Source organism: Dicentrarchus labrax, unplaced genomic scaffold, assembly GCF_905237075.1.
Source record: "Dicentrarchus labrax unplaced genomic scaffold, dlabrax2021, whole genome shotgun sequence".
NCBI lineage: Eukaryota > Metazoa > Chordata > Actinopteri > Moronidae > Dicentrarchus > Dicentrarchus labrax.
This window is the reverse complement of record NW_026136715.1, coordinates 24,309,573-24,337,056: the sequence shown is the minus strand read 5'-3', so window position 1 is coordinate 24,337,056 and position 27,484 is coordinate 24,309,573. Positions and strand designations below refer to the sequence as shown.

The 27,484-nt window shown below is 40.7% G+C and overlaps 1 protein-coding gene across 3 annotated transcripts in view; it reads right to left on the bottom strand.

Moving 5' to 3' along the window:
- Window positions 1-27,484, bottom strand: part of LOC127377737 (plexin-A1-like) — a 260,122-nt gene that overhangs the window by 96,837 nt on the left and 135,801 nt on the right. For all 3 annotated transcript variants that reach the window (XM_051425884.1, XM_051425882.1, XM_051425883.1), the window contains exons 5-9: window positions 24,161-24,261; window positions 22,233-22,356; window positions 21,783-21,936; window positions 20,427-20,526; window positions 10,015-10,129 (exon numbers count right to left, since the gene is read on the bottom strand). In XM_051425884.1, coding sequence (XP_051281844.1) covers window positions 10,015-10,129; window positions 20,427-20,526; window positions 21,783-21,936; window positions 22,233-22,356; window positions 24,161-24,261 — 594 coding nt within the window. The remainder of the gene's footprint in view (window positions 1-10,014; window positions 10,130-20,426; window positions 20,527-21,782; window positions 21,937-22,232; window positions 22,357-24,160; window positions 24,262-27,484) is intronic.

Here is a 27,484-nt window from a genome sequence, read left to right as displayed (position 1 = left end):
AGCTTGTAGACTGATTTACTGTGTACACGAGTATGTGCAGAACTGTTGACATCTTGACCTTTTTCAGCTAACTAAATATAAATTTTGTGCAGATGAAATTTGGGCTACTTAGAACAGATGGACAGTTGGGTTTTTTTAGTTTATTTAATGTGCCTTTAATGCTAAATGGTTATGTGTTATGTTACTGTTTTTTAAATATATTTTTAGAACACTGACATTTCTGGTGGTGGTTAATCATTTGTTCAGATACTGTGACTGTCACCACTCACTCTAACTTCTGTTCTTGTTCTGTTCTTCTAAAATAAACTACAAACAAAATGCATTCCTTGCTATGCACTGGATACAAACGTTTTCATTCACTGTTTGATCATAAAATTTGCGTAAGTGTGCAAGAAACACCAAAAAGAGAAGAGTGCAGCTATTTTTATTGTGAATGCCTTATATTTTTCACACATATTTTCCTGTATCACAAAACCTAACCCCGATCCAGGACCATCATAGTTAATGTAGGATATACAGTTTAAAAGAAACTACCATTTTATTCAGTCGTATTGTCGTAATACTTCTCCAGTTTGTGGGCTGGGGAAGAATCATGCACCTGCTCCTTTTGAAGGAATGCATTGAGTTTAAAGGTCCACTGTGTAACATTTAGGAGGATCTATTGGCAGAAATGGAATATAATATCCACAAGTATGTTTTCATTAGTGTATAATCACCTGAATATAAGAATTAGTGTGTGTAAATACTTGCTCTAAAATAGGGACTTTCTCTGTATTCAAATGGTAAAATCTGCAACTTCACCGCTATAGATACCACTAAATCCTACACACTGGTCCTTTAAACCTGCCATAACTCAATTATACACCTCTAAATGCTTCACTATGTTCACCAATATGCTATAAGAACAGTAAGAGTGAACCAAACAGTAAAGTTATGGTCCGAAAAAGCTAACGTTAGTCTGAAACGTGGAGCTGCAGATATGTGTGATAAAAATATATAAATATAATGAATGATGATGAAAATAAAATACGTATAATTACCGATCCTTTCTCAGTCAGGGTAATTTCTGTTTTTCAGTACTTTACAACTACTTTATGTGTCTTTTACACCATATACAGTCACTGACAAAATTGCCTACCATCTGGTCAGTTGATATTTTCACCACTCTTATGGTAATTCATTTTATAAGCCTGTGACTAAAATGTCTGGGCCCATAATCTGTAGTATGATGGATCAGGGCTTTACAAAACCCAGCCACATGCCACGAAAAACAGGGAAAATACAAAAGGAAATAACAAATTTTCTAATACTATTTTTTAATGTCTGCATTTGTCCAACAGTTCAACTTTGTTGCAAGCTATCAAGTAACAGAAAAGATACTGTGCCTATTAGGAAAAGACCCCCATTCCACTGACTCTATAGAGCTCTTCATCACACGTCTCCATTAGAATAGCATTGCCCTGTGTGGTATCTCTGATGACCAAGTGTGATTGTGTGTCTATCTGGATGCTATCAGGTCTGGATGGCCAAAGAGGAGGATGTAGCTGATAAGCATCAGCTAGTAGATCGATAGGAGCCTCTAAAAATACACAATCTTTCTGTGAGTGTGTGTGTGTGTGTTTGTGTGTTTCTGAGGGTGACACAGTAGATACATGACAGATAACGAGAAAGCTATTCAGGATGGCCTCACTATATACAGCCCTGTGTTCTCGTTTTTTCAGCCCGCAGGATCGAAATTTGATGAATTTTGTTTCTTCTTGTGAGACACAGTGCTCCTTGTCATATGGGAACCGACCAAAAACAGACTCGCAACCCATTTTACACCATGACCCAGTGAATAATAAGAGATTTCTGTGACCCACCTAAGTATCAGCCAACCTTTCAAGGTCAGTATAAAAGCCCTTGATAAATGTACAGACTTCCCCATCATCTGCCTTCAAGTATCTGGGTTTAGTTCCTCCATTAGCCTTGGGACAAGTGAATGACTTTCTCGGCCCCAAGGGTCCTAGATCGGAAAAGTTTAAGCAATACGCAACACTGGCAACACCGCAACAAAAGATATCGCAGTATCTAGTATGCAAATTCACAACTGTTGAAAGCGGTCGCCTCGCTTTTTGAGACCTGTTTCATCTTTTATTCTACATTTGTGACTCATCCTCTGTGATTCAATTCAACGAATAAAAGCTTTTCATCTATTTTGCTCAAATGACCCAAGTTCTTCAGTTGAGTCTCAGGTGGAAGGAGGGCAGGAACCCCGACGTACCAAACTAGGAGCTCTTTTGTTCAATAAAAGACACTTTGAACTGTGTTAGAAGCCTTTTGGAGTGTCCACCCACTCTTTGCAGCCTTTTACTTTTGGGTATACGGAGCGAAGAGGATGATGTGGTAAAGATAAAACACAGAAAGAGTTCACACTGTTATTTTGACGTTTAAATAAATAAATGTATGAGCATAAACAATCCCTTGACTTCATGACAGCTTAATCATAAGTCACAAAAAAAAATCATCAATTTGACAGTACTTTATAAAACTTGAGCAAACTTGATTACCCTCATTATTTTGAATCAAAGCAACTTTTTTCCGCACATTTAAGGGGAACCTACTCGGGGCGCAACGGTATGTGTATTCGTTCCGAACGGTTGCATACAGGGCTTGGAACGGAAAAGGCAATTTTATTTGATTTCAGTCAATTAGTGTAGCAAAATTCCTTCAAAGGGCTTTACAACCTGTAGAGTATATAGCACCCTCTACCCTTAGATCTATGAGATTAAATGTTGCCTGAATTAAACTCCAAGTGCGGTGGCTGCAAAACTTCAAAAAAATCAAAAGGTCCTATTTAGAGCCAGTGTATGGTTTGTCTATTCTGGGCTACTGTAGAAACAAGACAGTTCAACATGGCGGGCTCCATAGTTGACAAGTAGATCAAAACGGTTATTTTCAGGTGATTATTCCCTAATGAAAATCAAACCTATGATTATTTGTTTTACATTTCTGCCTATAGATCCTCCTAAATGTTACACACTGGACCTTTAAATAGAAAAAAGTAAGAAGGGGAAAAAACAACAACTGCACACACCCTCACAACCTTTTTCTACACATTTGGTCTTTAATGAAGGAATTTAAAGATAAAAAAACATCAAATCTAGTCTTTTGCTTTCATATAGTCGATACAGCCTGTTTGCAAAGAACAATAGACTGAAGTGCACTGATACCTCTGTTAATTCCCCTGTCCCTCCTCCTCGCACCATTCAGCGGTTTGATGGCCATTAAATCCATCCACTGAGACAGTGAGCACCATCAAAACTCTTTCGAAACTAATTTCCCTCATATGATTACTCATGTGGCTTCAGAGCAAGAGCAGAGTGACGTTCATTAAGCCTTTAGCGGGAAGGAGAAGTGGGGTCAGACGGGAAACAACATGGGAAAGTTAGTGACACAGGTGATCACAAACTGTTCGCACTTAATATTCTCATACATCAGGAACAGTTTATTCTGCCCTGATGTGTGTATGTATGCCATGTATATAAGAGAGGCCATGAATGGAAACCAGAAACAAGGGAATGAACAATGATGTAGCTTCGAAACCTCTGTGACTTAATCATCAGTGACATTTGAATATTTCCTATTTATGTTCCACAGACAAAGGTAACTTGTATAATCTAAAAGAGAAACAAACGATGGCATTAAATGATTTTTTAGCAGCCGAGCTTCCAGGAAAGAAATAACTAGGGCAGAAAGCATTAACTAAATAAATGACATGGAATTATTAAGTAGATGCTAAGAAGACATGAGGCACGGGTGGTGTCACGACCCTCACGTATCCTTTCATCTCCCGAATGGTTAAACATCTCTCGCATCCTCCTCCCACGCCTCCATCCTTCTCCTCCTTTCATCAACTTGCTCGCTCCTTCCTCTCCTTCTGTTCAGTCTTCTGCTGATGTTGCTCCCTCCAGCTCTGATGTCTTTCTCTTATCTTTAATTCTTCTTGCTTTACCAGCCTCGTTCTTCCTCCCCTTCCTCCCCTTCCTCCTTCCTTTGTCTGTATCATTCCTCCTGTATCATATCTCCCCCTCCCCCATACTGTAATTTCTCTACTGTCCCTTTTATAAAATCTTTTTCTCTACCCTTGTTTAAGTATGCCAACTAAACACATATTCAATCAATCTTTAAGCTTGATGACAAAAGCACAGTCCAATCTGCCATCACAATTAAAATCAGCTCCCTGACTCAAACCTAATAAGGGGCATCTTATCCTGACCTCTGAACTTCCTCTGGAGAGAGATGACAGTAACATGTCAAGCCATGGTCTCCTGATACCTCTCCTCTTCTGTTTATTAAACTAAAAGGTCCAGTTTGTAGGATTTAGTGGCAAATGACCCAAGTTCCTTGGTCATAGTCTCAGGTGGAAGGAGGGCAGGAACCTCATTGCACCAAACTAAGAGCTCTTCTGCTCAATAAAAGACACTTTAAACTGTGTTTTTTTGGAGTGTCCACCCACTCTTCGCGGCCCTTTACTATAAGGGATACGGAGCGAGGAGGATGATGTGGTAAAGATAAAACACAGTTTCATATCCAGTTAAAAAGTCCTTGTAGTAGGTTGAAGCTTTAGGGATATTCTGACACACCATTCAGAGACATTATCAGAGGTAGTATAAGTGAATGTGATTTACATTCATTTAACTATTGTTAACTGTGGGAAACCTGCATAATGTAAAGTGTACTCATAGCTTTACAAAATTGTATTTTTTGTGCAGAAGAGATTTCTTATTATTTTTTATGTGCAGTGTGTACATAGATTCATAAATAAAGCCCCTGGTTGTTATAGCAAGCTTGCTTCTTCTCTAACAACTAGGCCACTGCCACACTCCTCCCCTTACTTTTTATTGTGGATGCCCCACCTTTCGCTTCTCATCTGTCTCTCTCCATTAAACACGCCAACGATCAGAGAGGCATCTGGAGATGCATCTTTAAGCTTTAATACACTTTGAATAATTAACACACGTGTACACACACACACACACACACACACACACACACACACACACACACACACACACACACACACAAACCCACACACACACAAACACAGCTGAGTCTATCAGTGGCAGGCAGCTCCCCCAGCCAGAGAGACCCAGGGGTAGAAGGGAAGCTTGTTCTGTGCCAGCCCCAGAGCCTCCGAGCTGGGCAACTCAGAGCTGTGTACCAGCCTGAGCTCCAGCAACCAGCAACAATGGAAAGACAGCTGTGACTCTGACACCCTTAGCTAAGAGACAATAAGAGAGGGTGTCTGGCTCCTGCTAATTGACTTGTTGCAGGAATAAGCGAGTGGGTGAACAAGAGGAAAGAGCTCATTGGGTTAGAGATCAAGAAGAGAAACCCGTATGGAGATAGCTGGCAAGTAGTGATACTATGGGAGTCCGTGTGCATTCCTACATGCCTGCGTTTGCGTTTCCTGCAGCAGCGAGGTGACTTGACAGACACATATGAGCATCTAACCAACTCACTCATCATGATGATTCATCCTCCAATTAGCAGCACGAAGGCTAACGCTGATCTGCATATCTATATTCACCTTCTGTTCATCTGGAGCCCAACACAGCCTGCTAATGATTATCAATGAGGCTAGGCTACAAAGCCACCGGTTCAATCCCCAGTGCAGCAGCAATGCATCATGGACCTACTGTATTTCACTGAGTATAAGGAGGTCAGGCCTCTGGGAAGGGGAAGAGTGTGGAAAGAAGGAGGAAGAAACAAAAGAGAAGGGATGAATGTGGCAAAATGGAAGAAAGGGGTGAGGACTGAAAAAAGGCGGAAGTAAAGAGGAGAAGGATGGAATTTAGGAAGAAAGAAAGGAGGTAAAAACTCAAAAGGAAATAAGGAAAATAAGGAAAGCAGGGGGGAAAGGGAGGAAATATGAAGGAAATAAATAAAGAAAGAAGATAACACTGGCAACAGTCAGAGCTGGGGAGTTGCAGTTTCACATATTGAAAAGGTCAGTGCCTCGATAGTTAAATAAACTGTTTCAGAACGGCTGATGCAGAACAAGCGCTGGCTCGTAATGAGCGCTTCTGTGGACAGATTCAGATGACTTCACTCAGGCAGTGTCTTAATGAATACATCAGACCGAAACAAATATCCACTACAATCTACACTTTCCTAAAACACAAATAATTAAATAGAAAAAACAAGTGGTCTAAAACCAACACTATCGAATACCTCAACAGCCTTTTATACTGGGACAAAAGGAACAAAGTAATGGAGTGCCTGTGCTGTAAGTAGTATTCTGTACTGTATCAGTGTGTGAATGGGCCTGGAGCATGTCAAGGGACTGAAGTTTGTGTCCCTAACCCTGACTCTGACACTAACCACATGCTACCATTGCCAGGCATATATCTACTGTGGAAATAATTATAAAACATTGGCATCAGACTTAAAAAAAACATCACGGAACATAATCTGGGGTGATGGGGTTGGGTAAACAGTAAAAATATGACATTTGTGTTACAAAGTAATCTGTGTGCTTGTAGAAATTTGACCAGTGTGTGGGTTGCTGAATAAAACTGCACTGTATTGAGGCACAAACTGCATCAGATAACGCTGTGTTGTGTTTGCCAGAGCCCTCAGCATCAGCACCTCCACTGTGCAAACTCAGTAGTCACTCAAATGAATGAGCGGGCTCTTTCATGCAGCCTTATGCTTTGACTACACAGTTCTAAAGCACACACATTTACTGTATGACTGAGCTTCAGAGCTATTCAACTTTTAGCAACTATTAAATGAATCACCAACTATCCAAAACAATCAAATCATATCACTAATCCTTATTCCCCTCTTATTATATGTATTATAATAAAATAGAATGTATAATAATATAACATATCAATCTTATTTGCCATGCCCACACAGTCAGTGTTCTAGTAGCTAACTCACAAAAATTGACATGTTTTTGGACACCTAATTGAACCCAATGTAATGATTATAATAATTATAAGATTTTAAATACAAATGTAATGTTTGCCGCAGTATTGTCAACAGGTTTTTGAAGACATCTTGCAAGAGCTGGGGCCCCAGTCAAACACTAATGCTAGTTGGGGGGCCCTTGGCTAGGAATTGTTGGGGAGCCCCAGAACTAATCAATTCATCAAGAAAAGGACTGACAGGTTATAAAAATAATCATAAGCTTCAGCCCTAATGAGCTTTAGATGGTGGTACTACCCGCAAGTTCTTCTTGTACAAAGTCCAAAGTTAGAAATAAAACTTTTGAAACGATTAGAAGTAATAACAAAAAACACCTTGTAACTACTGTTCAAGTAATTTACTGGGCTATAATGCCCTTCATTTATCAGTTTTTGGCAGCATCGGTATGTGATACTTTTAGCAATGTAGGAAAGCAATATTAGGATATCATCAATAACCAGAAGCTCAGGTCATGACAAATGATGAAACTGTTGCTGTATAGAGTTGTAGTGTTTTACACGCACACTAAAAAGACAAATAAGTCACTTCCTTTCAAAGCTCTCATCTGGGGCCGTTACTTGGCAGCCATGTTGTGTTTCTGCTGTCAATCAAGTACCGCATTAATTCATCTGTGGGACATGAAATATCCTGAGTAAAAAGCAACCCCATGCAAAATGAATGAACAGCTCAATTAACAAGCGAGCGAATTGCAATCAATAAATGAATAAGCAGGGAAGCTTGTAGACAGGAAAACAAATGCAAACAACCTGTTTTTCTATTACTTTTTCTGTTGGTTTTTATGATTGTCTTACCCTTTCCTATTTGAAGTCATCTGAACCAACCCCCAGGCCCAGCGCCGGCCCGGTCGGCTCTACCGGCCCGATGCTGGGATTCATTGGAGCGGAGCAAATTTGTTTGTCTCTGCATTTGTTTGTCCTGGTGTTTGTTTCACTCATTGTTTGTGTTTGTACACATTTCTGTTCATGGCCTTCTCAAGTGTTTCTCATACTCTGGCAATTTTCTGCCTGGTCGCCCCTAATATGCCTCTCTGTTTATCTGCTGTCACAACACAGCTGATTTATATATATTTACATATCCAGGAAGTGACAGGAGAGAATTATGTTTACCTTAAGAGGGCAAAAAAATATACATTAGTGGTTATCTGTTTGCAGAGGAAAAAGTGGATTTTTGGGATGTACCTGTGGCACAGATTCACAGATGCTATGAATTTGATCAGATATGAAGTGAAGTCAGCCTCAAGAAATATGACAAATGCCTTAGGGAAGATAACCAGTGTAGTGTGAATTCAATCACTTTGGCAACCTACTGCTAATGACACAGGGGGAAACTTTTTCAGGCAGCGGAGATGGGCAATATTGCTTTCAGCAGGGGCTACGAACTGGCAAATTGGAACAAAATCAAGGCTAGAGGAGATAAATGTGTGACGACAAAACTACCGCTGTTGGCTCAAGTGCGCATATGCAATGCTTCAAAATGTTTTCTATTCAGTGACGGAGGGCGTACATAGAGACACATGAAAACACATGCATCCGCCGCAAAAGCCCAGAGCTGTGTCTTCACTCTCTGCTGTGTTAATAACAATAATCCGTGTAAGGATGTGGTGATAGCACTTGTGTGTGTGTGTGTGTGTGTGTGTGCGTGCGTCTATCAAAATTCAGCAAAACCCCCCTGACATTCAAAGTGTTCTCGGTAACCATAGCAACGCCTGCACCAAAAAGACAGGGTGCATCAGAAGAAGAAGAAGAAGAAGAAGAAAAAAGGCTGAATTGGTGTGACTCTCCAAACAAGATGAGGATGAATGTCAGCCTGGTGTGTTTACAGGAGGGTGTAACATGTGATGACAGGGTGTGTGGAGTCAAGTGTTATCCTCCCCTTCCTCCCTCTTTCTCACTCTCGACCCCCCCAAGCACACACTTACACTCGAATGCCCCGAAATAGGTGTTCCATTTGTACACTTTCATGGACATTATAACACACACATACCTCACTCCCGCTGCATATTTGATAGACACCCATACACATGGACACACACGATGTCTTAAGTGAAGATAATGATCACACATACATAACATAAAATATACAGTAGACACATGAGAGTAGACATACACACGGGACAATCCTCAAACAAAACAAATAGATGCCCACATGTAAACGTGCATGCACATAAACAGACCACCTTCATGCCCACCCACACTGAGTACTCTATGTTTTATGTTTGTTCTGATTAAATAGTTTCAACATCTCAGGAGAGAGTGAAAGAATGAGAAAAAGGAAAGGAAAGTACAGACAACAAGAGAATGGGTGAGAGGAACAAAAGAGGGACAGCTTGCATTTGGGTTCAACATATAATATGTTAATCTGATATAGGATGAAATAAGATTTTTCTGTGCTGTCAGAGGACAGAAAGGAAAAAAGGAGAGAGAAATGAGAGAAAAACACATAAAGTGATTTCAAACTGCCTGAAACAGAGACAGGGCTGAAGTAAAGGTGGTTGGAAGTTTATGTGTGTTTCTCAGTGTGAATTTCTGCGTTTGTGCGAGAGACGGTCAGAATCAGAGGCTTAGATGGAGACAGAGGGACTGTGAAAGCGAGACAGCTCATGGATAGATGAGGGTTTTCATGCAAATATAACATTTGGGACGGTAGCGCGCGCTGCCATTTGCATACTCATTCACCCCGACTTGTTTATAAGTGAATAAATCCAGCGCTGCTTGGAGTACAACAGCTGCTGCTGGGCCACTCAGAGCACCATTCATTCATACACGCGCATACACACACTCAACTGGTGTACAGGTCCCAGCTGCACCCCTGGCATTACTATGCCACTATACATACTTGTGTGTGAGTGTGTGCACGTGCACTGATACTCGTAAATGTATTAATGTGTTGCTTTGTATGTCTGTGTTTGTGAAGCTGTGTTTCTTTGTGTGTGGGTGTTTGTGAGGGCATGTTTGACTACATATGCTCACAGATGTTTGCGTGTGCTTTTGCATGTTTTGTGTGTGTGTGTGTGTGTGTGTGTGCTCAAACCCTCACCTCTGAGGTGTTGACTCGTCCCTCCTGGAAGGAGCAGTCGCTGGCGTCCTGCGTGCACATGTGGCGATATTTGCACCAGTGACAGGGGAAGTTTCCATTAACACATGAGAGGCACCTGGAGCGGGTGAGAATGTGAGAGGAAGTAAGAAGGGGTTAATGTTGTAATGTTTAAAGCAATAATCACCGAAAAATCATTTTAAATGTAATCCTTTTTTCAAATGTTTTCCTACAATTTTCTTTTCCACTTCCTTTTTTCTTTGTGTGGTAAGCCATTGCATCTACGGTGTATTGCTGCTCAGGCTCACTGCTGCTCACCCTGTTTTTATTTTCAAAGAAACTACAGGTAGCGATAAATCGTCCAGGCTGATTTTATTGCGGACAAGTGCGTATTGGTGTAAACGCCAGGTCTCAGGTAATTTAGAAACAGGGTTACCAAATGTGTCTGAGAGCACTGACAAGTTTATTTTATAAATATCCCTTTAAGTATGTTTCTTGGTGATAATATTGGAAAAAATGATATAATAATACTATGCCAATCATGATACAGATCCCATGTTTCCCCTGTTTATGTTTACATTTTATTTCAAAAAAGGATCCTATCCTTTCTCATTTTATAGTTATCTGATCTTATTCTCATTTTTTACTCTTCTTAACTCAGCACAAATTTATAATAAATATATCAAGTGTCCAGAACCACAACTCTACAGTCAGCTTTCATGGCATCTGGAAATATTGAAAATAATTACATTTTGCCATTAGGATTCTTAAATACACAAACAAAGGGCAACATTGCCATTCAATTCCCCTTTCATTGCTCTCACATTTTTAGCTATAGTTGTATAGTTTTGTACAATTTACTACTCAAATAACTCAATACAGCATGAAGCTGCATCAGAAAACATCCATGTGCTGGGCTTCTTAATTCATTATGCTTTAATTAACAAGAATATTTTTAAAAGAAATTGAAAAACGTTGATGCAAACTTACTGAAAACACTGAAAATTCTACCGAACATTGCAATTTTCATTCATAACTTCTAAATTCTGCATTATAATTAGAATAAAAATACACTGAGGGAAACCCAGCTACTATGACCTGAATTCATCACAGATTAGATACAATATACTCAGGCAGAACTGTTGGCAAGTAAAATACAGGAAGAGTGGAAACACAGATCAAAAGAAAACCTTCAACGGGGGATGCGTATCACACACTGACAGGCCGAGCGCGGACACACATCAACACAACATCAAATGTTTACGGCCAAATCTCCAGAAATCACGTTGGAATGACAAGTGTAACTGTGGCCTCGTGCGTTAAGACTTTATTCCAGCTGTCAGCGAGGCCACGGCGGACGCTGCAAGCAGCAGAGAGAGAGAGCGAGCAGGAGAGAATCCTTGGCGATCCACTCCTCCCTTCTTATTCTCCATGCTTGGAGGCTTACAGTGAACTAAGCTGGCAGACCAAGATAAGCCTGTTTTTATATAACACTTGTTTGTTTTCTTCTTCTTTTTATTCTTCAGAGTTGAGGGAGCAAAATGAATATATGCACATTGAAACATGGATTACCACACAGAGACAAGGCTATCATGGCTAGCAGAAAAAAAAAAAAAAAAAAAAAACAATAGTAGGGGAGGTTGTTCAAAAACACAAAGGTTAGTTGAGGATTTTACTTAAATTTAATATGAGATTGTTGTTGTTTAATTTCGAAAAAGCTTGGTTTTTGCAATGAAAAAGGAGGAAAACTTTAATGGCACAACTACATTCTTTTCTAAAGTCACTCTCATGAGCTTGTTCTGTAGTAAAATAATTACATTTATTTTGCTCAAAGTCTCTACTAGATTATGATTTCCTCAAACTGTTTTCATGTCAGTGCTGTATTAAATTACACTGTTTTCTAATTATCTGACACCCACGGGAAGAAACAGAAAGGCTCTACTTTCCAGTCTTCATTGGCATTTTTAATGCAAGAAATCTTTGCTAGCTGAGGAAAAACTTAATTTTGAGCCAAGGACTTTGTTGCAAAATTATGAAAAGAAGTTAAAAGTTAAACAATAAAACAATAATCACAGAGACTGACAGCGGTTGATGTTCAATAGGCCTAACTCTTAAAAAAATCCTGATATTCTCTTTCAACTAGCAAAAGTCCTGGCTTTGTAGTCTTTATACCACTTCTGAACTAAATTTCTTAATTGCCTCAAGAAAAGCAAATGCTAATTACATGTTACGTCAGTCCTCTCTGTCACTGTACTCAATCAGGCCTCCTTCAACTGAACCCCCGCACGCCCACAGTCTCTGCTCGCCAACTTCACACCCAAAGGAACTGATTGGGAACCTGTGGGGTCCACTGTATGTAGCCTATCCATCACCCAGTTACTACTCTCCAGATTTATTTTCACAATGTTGCACTGAACTGCTGATTGTAGCCTATGCCATGGTTAATATTGCACTTTGTCGTGCTCATTCTACTAATGCTATATTCTTCTAAAGGTCTGTTGCTAACTAGTCTTTGCTGGGTTTGAGTCCGACATTGTGGTAAATATGCTTTTTCTCCTTATTGCCAAGAGCGAGTTGAAACCACTCTTGTGTTTGTACGCTAAATATGAAGCTACAGAAAGCACGCTATGAGCTTAGCTTAGCATGAAGACTGAAAGAAGGGTTAAAATAGCTGTTGTTCAACACATATTAATTAATGAACCTATGGGAAAGACGTGAAGTGTGCATCTTGAAAGACAAACCTTTCGCTTTAAATGACATGTAATGTATAAGTGGTTGCTCAAAGGGACAAACCAACAGAGAATTTGGGACTCTACAGAGTTTTTAAGCCTTTTTTAGCTTGTCTTGGTTTCATGGCACATTTCACAGTATGCTGGCTTCCCAGCAGCATTAGCTTAAGATCCTTCTTTTTTCTCATGAGGTGGTGGAGAACCAAACAGTTAAAAAGAGAGTGAATATTGAACTTAAATTCAATTAAAGCTGCAAGCAGCGTTGGCTGGACCTCGCACTCCACGCAACTCGGGGAGTGCTGCGACCGCGTCGCGTGCCGTCGTAACACGTGTGGACTACAACATGAAAATCTCACGTAAATTAGCTCAAAATGGCCACGCAGCGCTTACTTCCTGTTGCCAGTAGGTGGCGCTATCACTATGTCTGAATGTTGTCATGTAGACATGTTCAAGGTGAGAGTGTTATCAAATATGTTAAGTTTCATTGAGATTGGACCACGTACGCTGAAGTTAAGAGGACGTATGGGTCCAAGAGGCTTTTTTGTACGTCCCGACATGTTACACGTGCCTACTGAGTTTCGTACATATCAGTGAAACGTGGCACCGGGGCAGCTTTTTTTTTATCCTGTAGGGGGCACTACAAACACGACAAACACGATTTTTTTGTATGTGTGCTTCAGACACCACTCTACACGTGCCCTGTGAATTTCATATTCATAACTATTACGGTCTCCGCACAGTGATTTACCATGCCACCAGAGCGCCACCTAGTGGCAGATTGTTGACACATTTTTTAGTGAGCCTCAGGGAGCCATGGGGAAGCATTGTACCAAGTTTCATCTTAATCACACATACTGTTGTAGAGATATAAACTTCTTCATTTTAAAGAGCGCCACCTTGTGGCAATGGCCTGAAATTGTGCACAATGCTTCAGGAAGACATGTGGAACTACAGACCCAAGTTCGGTGTCAATCAGACATACCAATGTGGAGAAATGGTCCACAGGAAGTGCTAATTTTATAACGGGCTGGTTTTTTGAAATATGAAAATTCTGTTAATCCCTTTTTTATTATGAGGGTCCTCAGACGCTACGTGAAGAATTTTGTGCGAATTGGACAAAGCACATGGGAGGAACACGTAAAAGTAGTTTATGGACATATCGCGCTCTAGCGGAGAAAAATTCTAGGCGGAAGTGGGTGGGGCCTATATGTGGAGATTCAGCTCTATTCACCGAAAGCGTGGATACAAGGTTTTTGAATGTGCGACAAACTATGCAGAAGTTATTAGCCTAAATGCATTTTTAATGATAGTAGCGCCACCTAGTGGCCGACCCGAAAGCGACGCATAGAAGATCCCCATTTTCACCAGGCCTGACAACTTTGCCAAATAAAATTGACTTTTCGTATTTGTTCAGGGGGGCAAAAATGCAGTCAAAGGGGGCTAAAAATAATAATATGTAAGAAGAAGAAGAAACATAGCAAATACAATAGGGACCTCCAGCGGTTGCTGGCTCGGCCCCTAACAAGTGGACAGAAACATGACTCCAAATGAATGCTAAAGTTGCTTAATTTCATGTAATTGGACTGCTGTTTGCTAGCATGAACCATAACAATTTTAAGGCAACATGATGATAAGGCTGTGTATGTGTCAGCTTGTACAGTTTTACAAACTGTTGCTACTTTATAAGTGACATATACAACACACCAGTGATTCAATCTACATCAAGTTCACAAATAGCTGCAATCTGGTCTTTGTTTGGAGGTGGTTTTGTGTTGGAACTCAAACTTTTAAACAGTTAAGTCAAAGGAAACATAAATCACAACACCACCTTTACTGTTTGACTGACAAGTGATCTCTGACAAGCCTAGTGAAAAAACACCACAGTAATGAGCCACCACGGGGGTTTAAAACCGGGTCCTCCAAACTGAAGGACAATTGCTTAGCTCACAATGCCACCCTGCTGCCGGAAAGACTGACTTTAAATTGGATTTCAGTCTAATCCTTGCTCTGTCTTTGTCCCTCTGTCCTTGCTTTATTCAGATCTTTTGAGGGTTAACTCCTAAATAGCCTGTATTGGAGTGACAGAAGGGATAGTGGGCTTCATACAGTCAGCGATAAGCTAGTGAGACTGAACTGCACCGCAAGGCTTATAATCAATGCCAGTGGATTTCCATGGGGAGAAGGGTGGACTAAGGTTATGCTAACAGTCAGATGTTTGTTAGTAGAGCTGGTGAGCCAGTTCCTCCTCACTATTAACCCCAGGGTTTATCGATTTCTTGTTGCAGGGACGTGTGCACACACATTCACAGGGGTGTATGCGTGCCTGTGTCTGCAATAACCCGTGCTCATAGACCCACTAATACACACAAGCTGTCGCCCATGTTGACATCTTAGCATTCCTCTGGCTCACCTGGGCAGCGGAGGCTTGTCCTACAGTAGAGCTGTCAATGCCTGGACAACTGGCTTGGGTAAGTGGCTGCGCTGCTGCAATGTAGTCAATAAAATCCCCTGCTATTTAACAAGGCCTGGCAACAGAGCCGGGTCAAACGCCTTTTCATCTTCTCTGAGCTTTTGTTCTAGCGAGGCCGGATCAATGGAACAAAGCTGTTGATATGCGAGCGATGGCCACGCACAAGCGTATATGAAAGGAGTGAACGATCATACGCTCATTTAATTCTGGTCAATGGTGGAGGAAGTCACACATGAAGTTGCAATTCTTTGCTAATTAGGAGGTAGGCCTTTTATCTAAAGTCCACCAAAACATGCCAACATGTGCCGACCAAGCCAGTGACCCATTTTGAGGCACAAAGCATACAGATTTAATAGCCTAATCTGAACTATAGGGATGTTGTGATTCTGATCAAAACCTCTGATTGGTTTGATATCTTTTATGTGTATAGTGTTTAGAAGACAGATAAGACTGGCTGGGCTATGCGATCTATAAATAGGCCTCTTTGTGTTTTATCCAATAAAGCTCCAAAGTGAGCAGCAATAAAACCATGCATACATCATTAAGTTACAAAGCGCAGGAACCAAATGAGAAGTTTAGAATCTCAACAGGGGACTCAGACTCATTATAAGATATTATTGCATCTTGTCACGGCAACGTCCAAAAGCAGTAAGTCTGTGAGTCTCAACCCTCCGTTTAATTAAACCGGGTCACACTTATCAGAAAAATTGGACCAACAAGTATTGCCATGAAAATCTACATCAAGTAAATGTGATGTAATTACAGAAAAGATTAAACTGTTTCCAACAAGATGCATCTAAAAGTGGCAGGTGGATAATGTAGTTGTGACGTACAGTTGGTCTCCGAGCGAATGGTCTGCCAGCATGAGGGCCCTTCGTAGGGGCCGGGGTGTGGGCTGGTCCCCTCCCTTGAGTGCTTCTTTTCACTGCATAGATTTTCAGCCCTTTCATATTGTAATGGTCATGGTGGCCTGAGGCTGCGGCGCTAACCTTTTAGCTGTGTGGGACGCATTATTCCTGACACAATGGGCACAATCTCTGTCTCGTTGGCTAACACTCTGCTTTATATCTCTCCTTCCCTCTTCCAGCCTCCTTCTCAGTTGCCTTCTCCCTCACCGGCTCTCGGGGAGCGCAAGTTTCTCTTCCCCTCCAGCGCTCTCCCTCCCATTTGTTTCCCTTCCTCTCTTTAAAGATGCATTATTCCTCCTCACGAATGCTCAATTAAACTATTCCAAACCTCTTTTTTAATGCAAATTTCTAATATTGTAACAGTGTATGTAAATAGCTTGCAGCATAATTTGATGTTCCAAGTCTTGTGCCTTCTGTCTCTGCATGCTCCTTCCGACTGTGCATGCACCTGTTTGTGTGTGTTTGTATGAGACTGCGTGGTGCCATACACCTCCGAGCGCGCTGAGCGAGGCTGTGTGAAGTTGCACACGAGCCCGTCTGGGTGCTCGCCTGCCGGCTACTCTGCTTAAGTGCGTGTGTGTTGATACTGTACGTCTGTGCTGTTGCGAGTCCGTGCTACACTTTCACCCGCCCACCGCCCACGATGCCGCAACTCCATTATCTGCCGCTGAACACCGCCGCTCCTGCACCTTTCCGACAGGCGGTGTCAAAGGTTCAGAGGCGAAAGCCGACGGCGGAGGGGGAGTGGTGTATAATATGTGGGTTTATGTTACAGCTGCTGCGGTAATAACTGCACTGTAGTTTTACAGTGCTGCAGAGTCCTGAGGGGGCCAGCGAAGCCAACATGAAAGGCTTAAACAGCAGCACGCCTGTTTATGCAGCAAAGAGAGGAGGGCTAGGTGAGCTGGTTAATCAGGGGTATGAAGCATAAACACACACACACACACACACACACACACACACACACACACACACACACACACACACACACACACACACACACACACACAAATGAGAAAACACTTCCTGCATGCTCACAAATATGCATAAATAAACACTACAACGCAGTTACTTTGACACATCCTGTACACTCTTTAACTCGCAAAGAACAAACAGAAAACTCCACACACATGTCCCCACACACACACACACACACACACACACACACACACACACACACACACACACACACACACCTCACAGAAATGAATCAAAGCCATTGAACTAGGCCTGGAGGCCCTGAGAAGTGGCCCAGGTGAGCTCTCTCTCCAAACCCACTCCATTATGACGATCTCCACACAGGCACCCCGGCTCGAGCTAATTAACGGCCTATTACTATGCAGATATATGCGGGGCCAAGAGCAGAGCGCAGGCAATAAAATGGGCTTGATGAACGAGAGAGGGGCAAGAAAAGGGAGAAGGGAGGTGGGGGTTGGGAGGGTGGAGTTGGTTAAGAGGGGTCGGGGCCAGGGGAGGGAGAGACGGGTGAAGAGAGGGATGGGAAAAGAGAAAGTAATAGGCAGACAAGAGGAAGGTGGGAAGACAGAAAAGGGAAAAGAGGGCCAGGGGGCTAGAGGGAGGGAGTCAGGGAAGGACGGCAGCATGACAGAGAATGAAAGCATTACAAGTGCACTTTACACTCCTTATTACTAGTTGCTTGTCAGGCTGGTGATTCAGGAATTAAAGGTTATTGTCATAATTAGTAGTTTTGAAGTCTTCGGTATTTTGGCTCGGGAACTTTTTGAGTAGAGGAACCTCTGAGTCTAATCTCTCAAATTCATCAATAGTCTATTTTCCTAATCTTCGTGGTTCTTCATATGCATTGCAAACATGAACCCAAATAGTAACACACAAGAGAGACACAGAGTTACTGAGTCTGTAGTTTCTGCTACTATTTGACTAAAAAGGGGCTTTTACTATTCCTCTATTTTACAAGAGGAAAAAAAATAAAAGCCCAAAATGGATAGAGCAAAAGGATATTTTAAATGATGTAAACATTAGGAGAGGAAGTAATGCTGTCATCAATCTACGCTTGGCAAGAAAAAGAGAAATCCACTCTGAGTATGCCACAGATGCATTTTCATTTCAGGTGTATCGACACAAAGTGCAGATACCTAAATGCGAGATGCGAGTCTGTGCCAGGTGGAGGAGACAAGAGGGAGAGAGGGAGAGCGTGCAACTCAGTGAATCCCACTCAGCGACTTCAGAGGAGCAGCCAAGAGTCATTTAGGGAATGTCGACATTTTATTTATTTTCATTTAACCTTTATTTAACAAGGCAGGTCAATTAAGAACACATTCTTCATTCATTGTCAGGCCAATCTCACCGCTGCTCTGCTCCCCCCCCCCCAAATCTCTTTGTGTAAGTTCAGTTTAAAATCCTCACTGGCATTAAGAGACAAAACCACAATTAAAGCTGAACAACTGATTGAACAAATGTCTTCTTTTTCTGACAAATAATTTTTTCTGACTACTTGTAATTGCGATTTTAACTCCAGGCTGTGTTCTGGGGTCTACATGACATTAAACAAGATCAGTTTGAATCAACCATAATCACAAATTTATCTGGTTTCCACATGAAAAGAATAAGAGATACAATGATGCTGTTGCTTGTTGTTGAGGTCCTGCCAAGGTTCTTTTATTTTAAGCCAGTTAGACAGGGGACTAATCTTCTAAGTAAACCAGTACACAAATGTCTGCTGAGAAATGATGCAATGTACCTGTCTTTCTAAGTTTTAATAACTGACAGATGACCACTATTAATACTGTTGGCAGTTCTGCCCTGTTAGCAATGATGTCAACTTTTTTTTTTTAGCAACAAATGAGTGACTTTTTGGGCAGACATTAGCTTAAAGAGAGTCACCACTATTTCTTATTAAATGTGCAACTTGATTTACTCTCGTATTTATCATAAAGGTTAGTTTACGAGACATAGTTTATATCAGTGTTCTACATAAAAACTTAATAACTGCTAACTAGCTTTATAATGATGAAGCTAGTTAGTTTGAGTCACTTACATTTTAACTTCATTTTGTAAGCATGTACTAAATCTCTAAATATGCTAATTGTTGCATAATGAAATTCACAGAAAAGCAAAGATGATTCAAAGAAAAGACTGCTTCGTAGTCCTGAATCCTAGAGGTTTTTATTTAAAGTTTCAAATTGATAATCAATGATAGGATATGCTTAAAAAAAACTGTAGGATTCTGACTTCTGTCTGCTACCCACCGGCTGTTGGTCAAAAACCAACCGAGTGTTTCTAAAGACTCTTCACAGTTCACTCTCCAATTTTCAACATGAACACAGAATAATGTTTCTTTTTTCACAAACAGTAGTAAAAGTGCAGCACCAGCGTGCAGAGAGCAGATAACATTAAACAGGCAACAGTGGTTGCAGTTCGTTTGGCCGCCTCACATAATTAAGTTTGAAAGGTTAATTAGCTACAGCTGAGACTTGTCCTTACATCCAACAAAACGACTAAAACAACTTTAATTTCTACACTTCTTTAAGAGATCTTACTGTAACTGTTACTAAAATTTTGGCTCTCGCTAATTTTTTAAAATTGCAGTCAAATGCAGTTTTGATGAGACAATAAATTATTCAACTCTGAGAACTCTAATGCAAATAATATTTCCTCAACTGAAGTAATATTGTTGATGTTAAAAACACTACAGCTACACTATCATTACATACTATTCATGTAAAGATTGTGTAAGTCTGTCTGTTAAGTCTTTCTCTCCTTACCCTGTTTTCTATCTAGCTATCTTTCCTAAATACTCAGCCATGTATAAAACACAAAAACTGCTCTCCACAAGTGCTGAGTATTCCTATACTTAAATTAGGGATAATTAATTTCCAAGAAACACGGCTGACGTGTTTTAGCCACCCAAGCTTGGCTGCCCTTCTAGGTCCTGCATGGTTAGGAATCGATTTATTATTTCACTCACCAGTAGTCCTTTCATTGCTTGAGATTTAATTAACTAATTGATTTGTAAAAAGCTTGAATACATTGAATAATGAATTAGCAGAGGTCGCACAGTGTTCTCTCCATTCTCCATTATAGGAGTTATTTGCAGGCCAATATTTTAGCATTATTGCCTCTGGTAAGGAACCACAGTAACCTTTCTATTGATCAATGCTTTCCACCAGTCTGCATCTTGCTGGGTGTGTATTGTCATTGTATATTGGAAATAGCACTCGGGCTATTTATCTTGCAAAAGCTAACTTTTTTCTCACTCCTTTCTTCCACCTCTAATTCCAATCCATTCATACGTAACAACAAACATTTACAATCCAAAAGAGAACTTACGATTGGTGGACGCTGCAGTTGTAGAAGACCAAGTCCACACTAGCAAACTTCTTTCCCGTCTCCTTCGACTTCAGATACAACTTTATCACACGTTGGTCACCTAAAAGGAGTCACAAAACACCATATTACCAGCGCTTTAGTGCTATAGTGAACAACTGATATTATCAAATATAGTGTATGTAAAATGTTTCATGAATCCAGGATCATGCCTGAGCTGGGGCACTGTATTCTGAAATGTTAACAGCCTCATTTTAGGTGTTAGTTGTCAATTCCTATATAGCTGACATTTGGAGCCACAGTGTTTCTGCTGGGAAGAAAGCAGAGCCTGGAGCAGAATCAATAGAATTGGTAGAGAAGTTACTCGGTGTAGGAAACGGTTCAACTGTCCATATACATTTACGGGTTTTGTGAGTTTGTGAATCAGCAGTTTCTTGTTTTGATAATCACAAAGAAATGGTTGCAGTTAAAGAGCAGAATGACTTGTGTTTTCACACAGTTGAATGAGCAGGCTGAATGAAGCAAACAATTTGTGTTTATGCAGCATCAAAACTGCTCAACCGAAAAACCCAGAATGAAGCAGAGTCTCTCTTCTCTGCAAAATAAAACTTTGTCAAAGCAGCAACAAGGAACTTTCATTTTGTGTTGATTCTGGCAACCCCTGTGGACAACCCCACCTCGTTTTATTGATTTCCCAGGGAATTCGACCGAATCTGACCCGGTGGCAGGCATTAAAAATAACTAGAAAGGAATATCAAATCTTCTTGCTGACAGTCTCATTTGTTTATGTAGGTCATATAGAGGCATGAGTAATTTAGACTGTTTCATAACCAGTTAAAAACACCTTGTAGTACATTTAAGTGTCAGAATTGGTCAGATTGACAACTGTGGTAGCAGGATTTACTGTGACAGATGCCCCAAATTTTTAAATAAGTAGTTGTATGAAGATAGACATGTGAGAGCGCGGTGACTGTTGACAACACCACTGCCACTGTAACATTATCAAAAAAATGTGTCCGAATGAAAAGTGACATTATTAAATAAAACTTGACATGAAACAAAAATGTTATAAGGAGAAATGTCGATATTAAATTAAAACTTCTGAAAAAAGGCATTTTGAAATCCAAAAAGTATAATAAACTTTAAATGACATTCAATAATGATCATGAAACTGAATGATGAAATAATATTCAATAATAATGACTTAGCTTTAAGAATGTCTATTTTTACAATTTAGAAACTTTTTCCTTCAGGTAGAACCCAGAAAGCAAAATTAAGAGAGGTCACAACATAGATCTACAATGCCACACCTTTCAGAAAACGTGTATTTTTAGAATTCTGGGATATTTTTAGTTTTACCCTGGTCTCGTGTGATGGGGGCCACCTCTTTTGTAGAGGGAGACAAGCAGAAGATCCGTCCACCGTAGATTCGTCCTTCTGTCTCTACGTAGTCCTCAAAGGAGCAGTTCACTCCAGCAGACAGACTGGGCACATTCTGCGTCTGAATTACCAACTAGGAGAAGGAAGGAAAGCAGAAAGGTGAGGGATAACAAAATTTAAAAGCGATATACTTCATTAGTGATGCAATAAGAAAGATATTGCCCCACAGCAGAAAAGATATGTGGCTAAAACGTACTTTTCAGCTTGAAATGATGGACAGATTGCCAGTGACAACACAAGAACAAGCTTTATTCAGTCTCATTCCCGATCTATCTTGTTCACTTTTGCTGTCCATCTTTCTTTCTTCCACTTCTCCCCGTCACACAAACAATACACACACTATGACATATCTAAACACACACACTGTACCTGCACTTCTGACATGGTGACAGAGACTGTGTCGGGCTGGACGGAGAGTCGGACGCACTGCTCCACTCTGGTGGTGAAACGCTGAGGCTCCTCTGCTCTCTCGCACCGATCTTTCCTCGAACATCTAGAGACGGAGGACACTACAATTATCATCTCTATCCAGAAACCTTGATAAGATTTAATTCAGATTTGTTTAAAGTTTTAACACTAATCCTATTTACTGTTGTCCTTGTTTAGGTAATATATATTTAGTTTGCTGGGTTTCAGTGTTTATTAGTGGGTGTATGGATATATGGGAGTAGATTAGGGAAGTGCAAATGAGCAGCGTATATAGTGAAAGGGCTTTACACGGCAGAGACTGGAATAAGGTGTGTTAGTGCAGATATGATAACTAGAAATATTGCACTCTTTCAACAGCACTTAAGGGTGTTGAGAGAGACAGTCTGGTTCTTAGGACCATGAATTTTCTATCCTGTCAAAAATATGTAGTATGTAACCAGGGGTTGCATTAATCAAAATGAATCTATGGTTCACCAAAGTTTAAGAGCGCTTATAAATAATTCTAAGGCTGTGTGAGGAAAAGAAACCCAGTATAGCACCACAGTCAAATATAAAGCCAATACACAAGCAGAGTGAATACCAAACGTGTATATAGCGTCTGTTCAGGCAGAGCTCTGAAGTTGCACTTGCATTAGCTGATTGGCACCAGCTGCTCATTCATGCTTCACCATCAGTGCCACATTTATCAGCTGGTTGGCTATCGACACAGGTGTACATGGTGGCCTTCAAAACCTGACACTTACTTACTCTGATGGCACATTCTGTCTCAAGAGCTCCCTCCTTGACCAGAGCCTTTTCTGCTAAATCTAACCGGATATAATTTGCTACAAATAGTGTTTACATCACTAGGAAATTTAAATTGGCCAACTTGATGCTGATTGGACTGTAAAGAGGTCAGTATGAATCGAATCATGTGCTAGATCATCAAGTCAGAAAAGTCAAAAGACTGCCTGAAGGTGTGAGGTGTTATCCCCATTTGAAAGATTGTTGCCTGTATCACTGTTCGCCCCTGGCATAGTGTGGAACTGACTCCATTGTGGTTCGTGCTGGTTTGAACCATTCAGAGCATTCAACCAAAAATAAATTGGTTTGGAACCCAAAAGGTTGGATCCCAGCTGGGAACTAAAATATTTTTTGCTTAACCTGAAGTGTGAACGGAGGTGGGTGTCATACTCTACAGGTTGTCGTGCACTGTGCAATGCCCTCCTGATGATGCGTCCTTGATTACTCAAAACTGGTGGAAACACAGGCTGATTTGCTAGATAGCACCAAGGTTCTAAGAGTCTTGAACTGAACTGGTCCAAAAACCAGAGCTAATTTGGTGGAAAAGTCTGAAAAGTAATAAATACTTTTGCCTGCAGATTGGGAAAAACTGGTTCATTTTGAGCATACACAGGCCTTGAGTCTAAGCTGAATTGGATTAGCAAAGTGACACAGTCATAGACGTGAACTCAAACTCCCATATATTTATGATACAAAATGATATATAAATAACCTTATTTGTAAAACAAATCCCAGGTGAGCTTCTGAGAGCTGACAGTTTTTATTGTCACTCAAAAATCTAATTTTCGATCCAGACAATACATATGAATTAATATATATTTTGGCAGAATTATTAAATATGCATTTTAACGCAACCCTTACAAATGTGGCACACGCTGACATTTGGAGTGTTAACAAAGGCAGTGTCAAACAGGTCTACATAATACTGGCCATGAACATAAATATGACTAATAAAAAATGTTGACAGAATTTCCACAATTCTGTCCGTCACACAAAGAGATTAGAAATTACAGCAGAGCACCCACTTCCTGTAACCACTGAAATTACTGCACGGATACAACATAGTAAGCAGTTTATGCACTTACACATTATGTAGCACACACCAGCCACAGTGAGGGTCTCCTGATCCCAGGCAGGCTCCACAGGAGGTGTACTGCTCACAGCTCTCCACTGGTACACGGGTGACCTGGAAATAAACACACACACACACACACACACACACACACACACACACACACACACACACACACACACACAGGAACACACACCTGGTTAATATAGCACACAAACCCTGTGTATACCACCTTCAAACAGCTTATATCATATAGGCCTGATGCACACAGGATCTACCGGAGGTGTCCTGTGCCTGGAACATGAGATTAAAGGAATGAGCCCACTGTGACTATCAGAGATAAACAGCTCTGGAGGTGCTGCTTACAACTCCACACTGCTGCACACAAGGCTAGCTAGAGGGGGAGAAGTGGAGGTTTAACGACATGTAAACACACACATGGGTTAAGATTACACCCTCTGACAAACATACTGTGTACTGCCCACAGTTCTTCAGTGGATCAGAAAGCACTGATGCAAGCAAGCAGTTTATGTAAACAGAATCTAGAAAAAAAAGTCAATAGCTAACTGTCCACTGGAGCCAGAAACCGAAAAAAAATCTTAAAAGTCTGGACATCGTCCTTTCAAATTAAAACAGCCTTCTGGTCACTTCACATTACTTTTCATCACCTATAAATTCATATATGACAGGATGCCAGGTTAACAGCTGTGCATGTGCGTCCTGTATTATCTTGTTATTTTCATGGGATGGGTATTATTATTATAGAACTTTCCATTGTTGAAGAATCCCCTCTTTTCACTGGTAGTATGGAAACTGCATTACAAGTGAACTGAACAGACTGAAACTGAAAAAAAAAAAAACGGTTCGGAGAGCTACTACTTAAAAGTGGTACTCCTAATTTTACACTTTAATTTATTTTACTAGTCATGAGGAGTAAAACTCAGCATGTGATTCATCAGGAGTATTCTGACGTGGGCTTGGACGTTACATATTTTAGTCATGCTAGCAGCGTGGCTCTAGGGATGGCAATGTTGGTCAGTCGCCCCACCACTACTGACCGCCATCATCAGGATACATAGTTGTCTTTGTAATTATCATTAAACAGACATGCTTTCTGCTACTGTCTGCATTTACACCATCCACCATCTGTCTGCACGATTATCAGGAAGAGTTACCTTGAGTTTCACCCAGGATGTTGAATACTTTGAAGATGGCATTTTGAAATGCTTTAATCACACCTGCGCACACTCAGGTTCTCTCTGAAATCTCCAAAATCACCAGTGTATCAGCATCCATGTGTTTTATCTGCAAGTCCCCCAGATTTATGAATGTACGATTAAATAATTGCTGGAGTACCCTTTTAAGGTCTTTAATGCAGCAATGAACCTATTTTGCAGGGCTGTTTTGCCTTGACTTCATTACCACACATTCTGACAAATGATATCCCATCAAACTTTAATTGTAAATAAAGAAGACCATATGTTCTTTATATAACCTTCATGCTGTCAAGAACTAAAGCTTCAGAATCATCCTTTAAAATGGGAGTCGCAGCACTCAAATGAAAATTGAGCAAAAAGGAAATACTCAACCTTCATTCCTGTTTTTTTATTCTTACACATGGCTGACAGATGTCTGCACAAGCCCTCATCAGAACATAAGAGGGCCAAGTTTACTGAATGCCTGGGAATTCCTTGCAAAGAATATGCTATTGTACTTAACACCGTTGAGATAAACATCAAGGATTACTCCTTTTGTCCGCAAAATCTTTACCGGCTGCCATCTGTGTGTCTGCATGACTAAGATAAGATGAAACTCCAGTGTTCTCTTTGGGGAAATTGGAGAACTTGGTCATAAAACAATGCTGTTCAAATTCACCTGCCTGTTAAATTGCAACCAAAGAAGAACCCGAACATCAGGGGAATTATCATTTACAAAGTCAATTTCCACACATAGTTGTCTTTGCAGTTATCATTAAACAGACATGCTTTCTGCTACTGCCTGCATTTATACCATCCACCATCTGTCTGCACGATTTACTCAGGAAGAGTTACCTTGAGTTTCACCCAGGATGTTGAATACTTTAAAGTCAAGGAGTTATCCTTTAAGACGGCATTTTGAAATGCTTTAATCACACATGCACACACTCAGGTTCTCTCTGAAATCTCCAAAATCACCAGTGTATCAGCATGCATGTGTTTTATCTCAACTTGCTGGATGCAGTTTACAGGTGACAGACGGATTGGCAGACAGGAAACTGCCTCAGGCAAAAAAACACACACACACACACACACACACACACACACACACACACACACACACACACACACACACACACACACACACACACGTGAGAAAGTTACAATTTGGACCAAACTGAGAGTCTGAGACAAAGTTTTCTGGGGCAGTTGTTAAATACTTAAATACAACACTGACCACCCAAGACACGTTGACACATGTGAACACACACACGCACACACACCTCCAGCTGCCTCAGTCAGGTGAAGAACAACATCAATAACACTGCAAAGGCAAGGGGCACACCAGGTGAGCTGGAAGGTGGTGAGGGTGAATTCTAATGGCAGCTGCAGGCACAGCAGTGTAGAAACCTTCAAAGAGGAAACTCTACCTTTACACACTGTTTTTTTTTTTTTTTTTTTACTTCTCTACCTTCAAACAGTAGATCCGACTCTATTTTTTGTCTTTTGCCTGTACAACTGCTGATTGATTAATCAGACAAAAATGCATATGTTGTTTTTTATCTCACTGTACACTCCCATTGACTGTAAATAAAGATGGACGACATGACAGCTCTACAAAAGTAAGGCCAAAACAGTTCGATCAGGCCCGGGTGGCTGGCTGCGGTTTAGGTCATACACCCCGCCCCCTCCATGTTAGCGGATTGGACATGGGCCAGACTAAAAAAATTTAAAAGTGTTTATACTTTCCCCCTAGCTTCACCATGAGGTTAATAATTTTGTTTATTTACTGAAATATCTCAACAACTATTGGATGGATTGCCATAAAATTTGGTACACACATGTCCACTGACTGATCATCTAGTGCCATCAGCAGGTTAAAGTTTCACTTATCCAGTGAAATATCGTATCAGCTTCAGTTGTAAGTTTAGTGCTAATTAGCAAATGTAAGCATTCTCACACAAAAAAACTAAGATAGATGGAAGCTGCAACCAGCAGTGTCAGGCTACACAGAACAGATCACGTAGGCAGGAAGTCAGACACATTTTAACATTTGAAAATGAAAAGCCCTTTGCTCACCCGACTGTAAAACAATTTAACTACGTTGTCATGGTAGAAGCACATAAATCAAGCAGTATGTC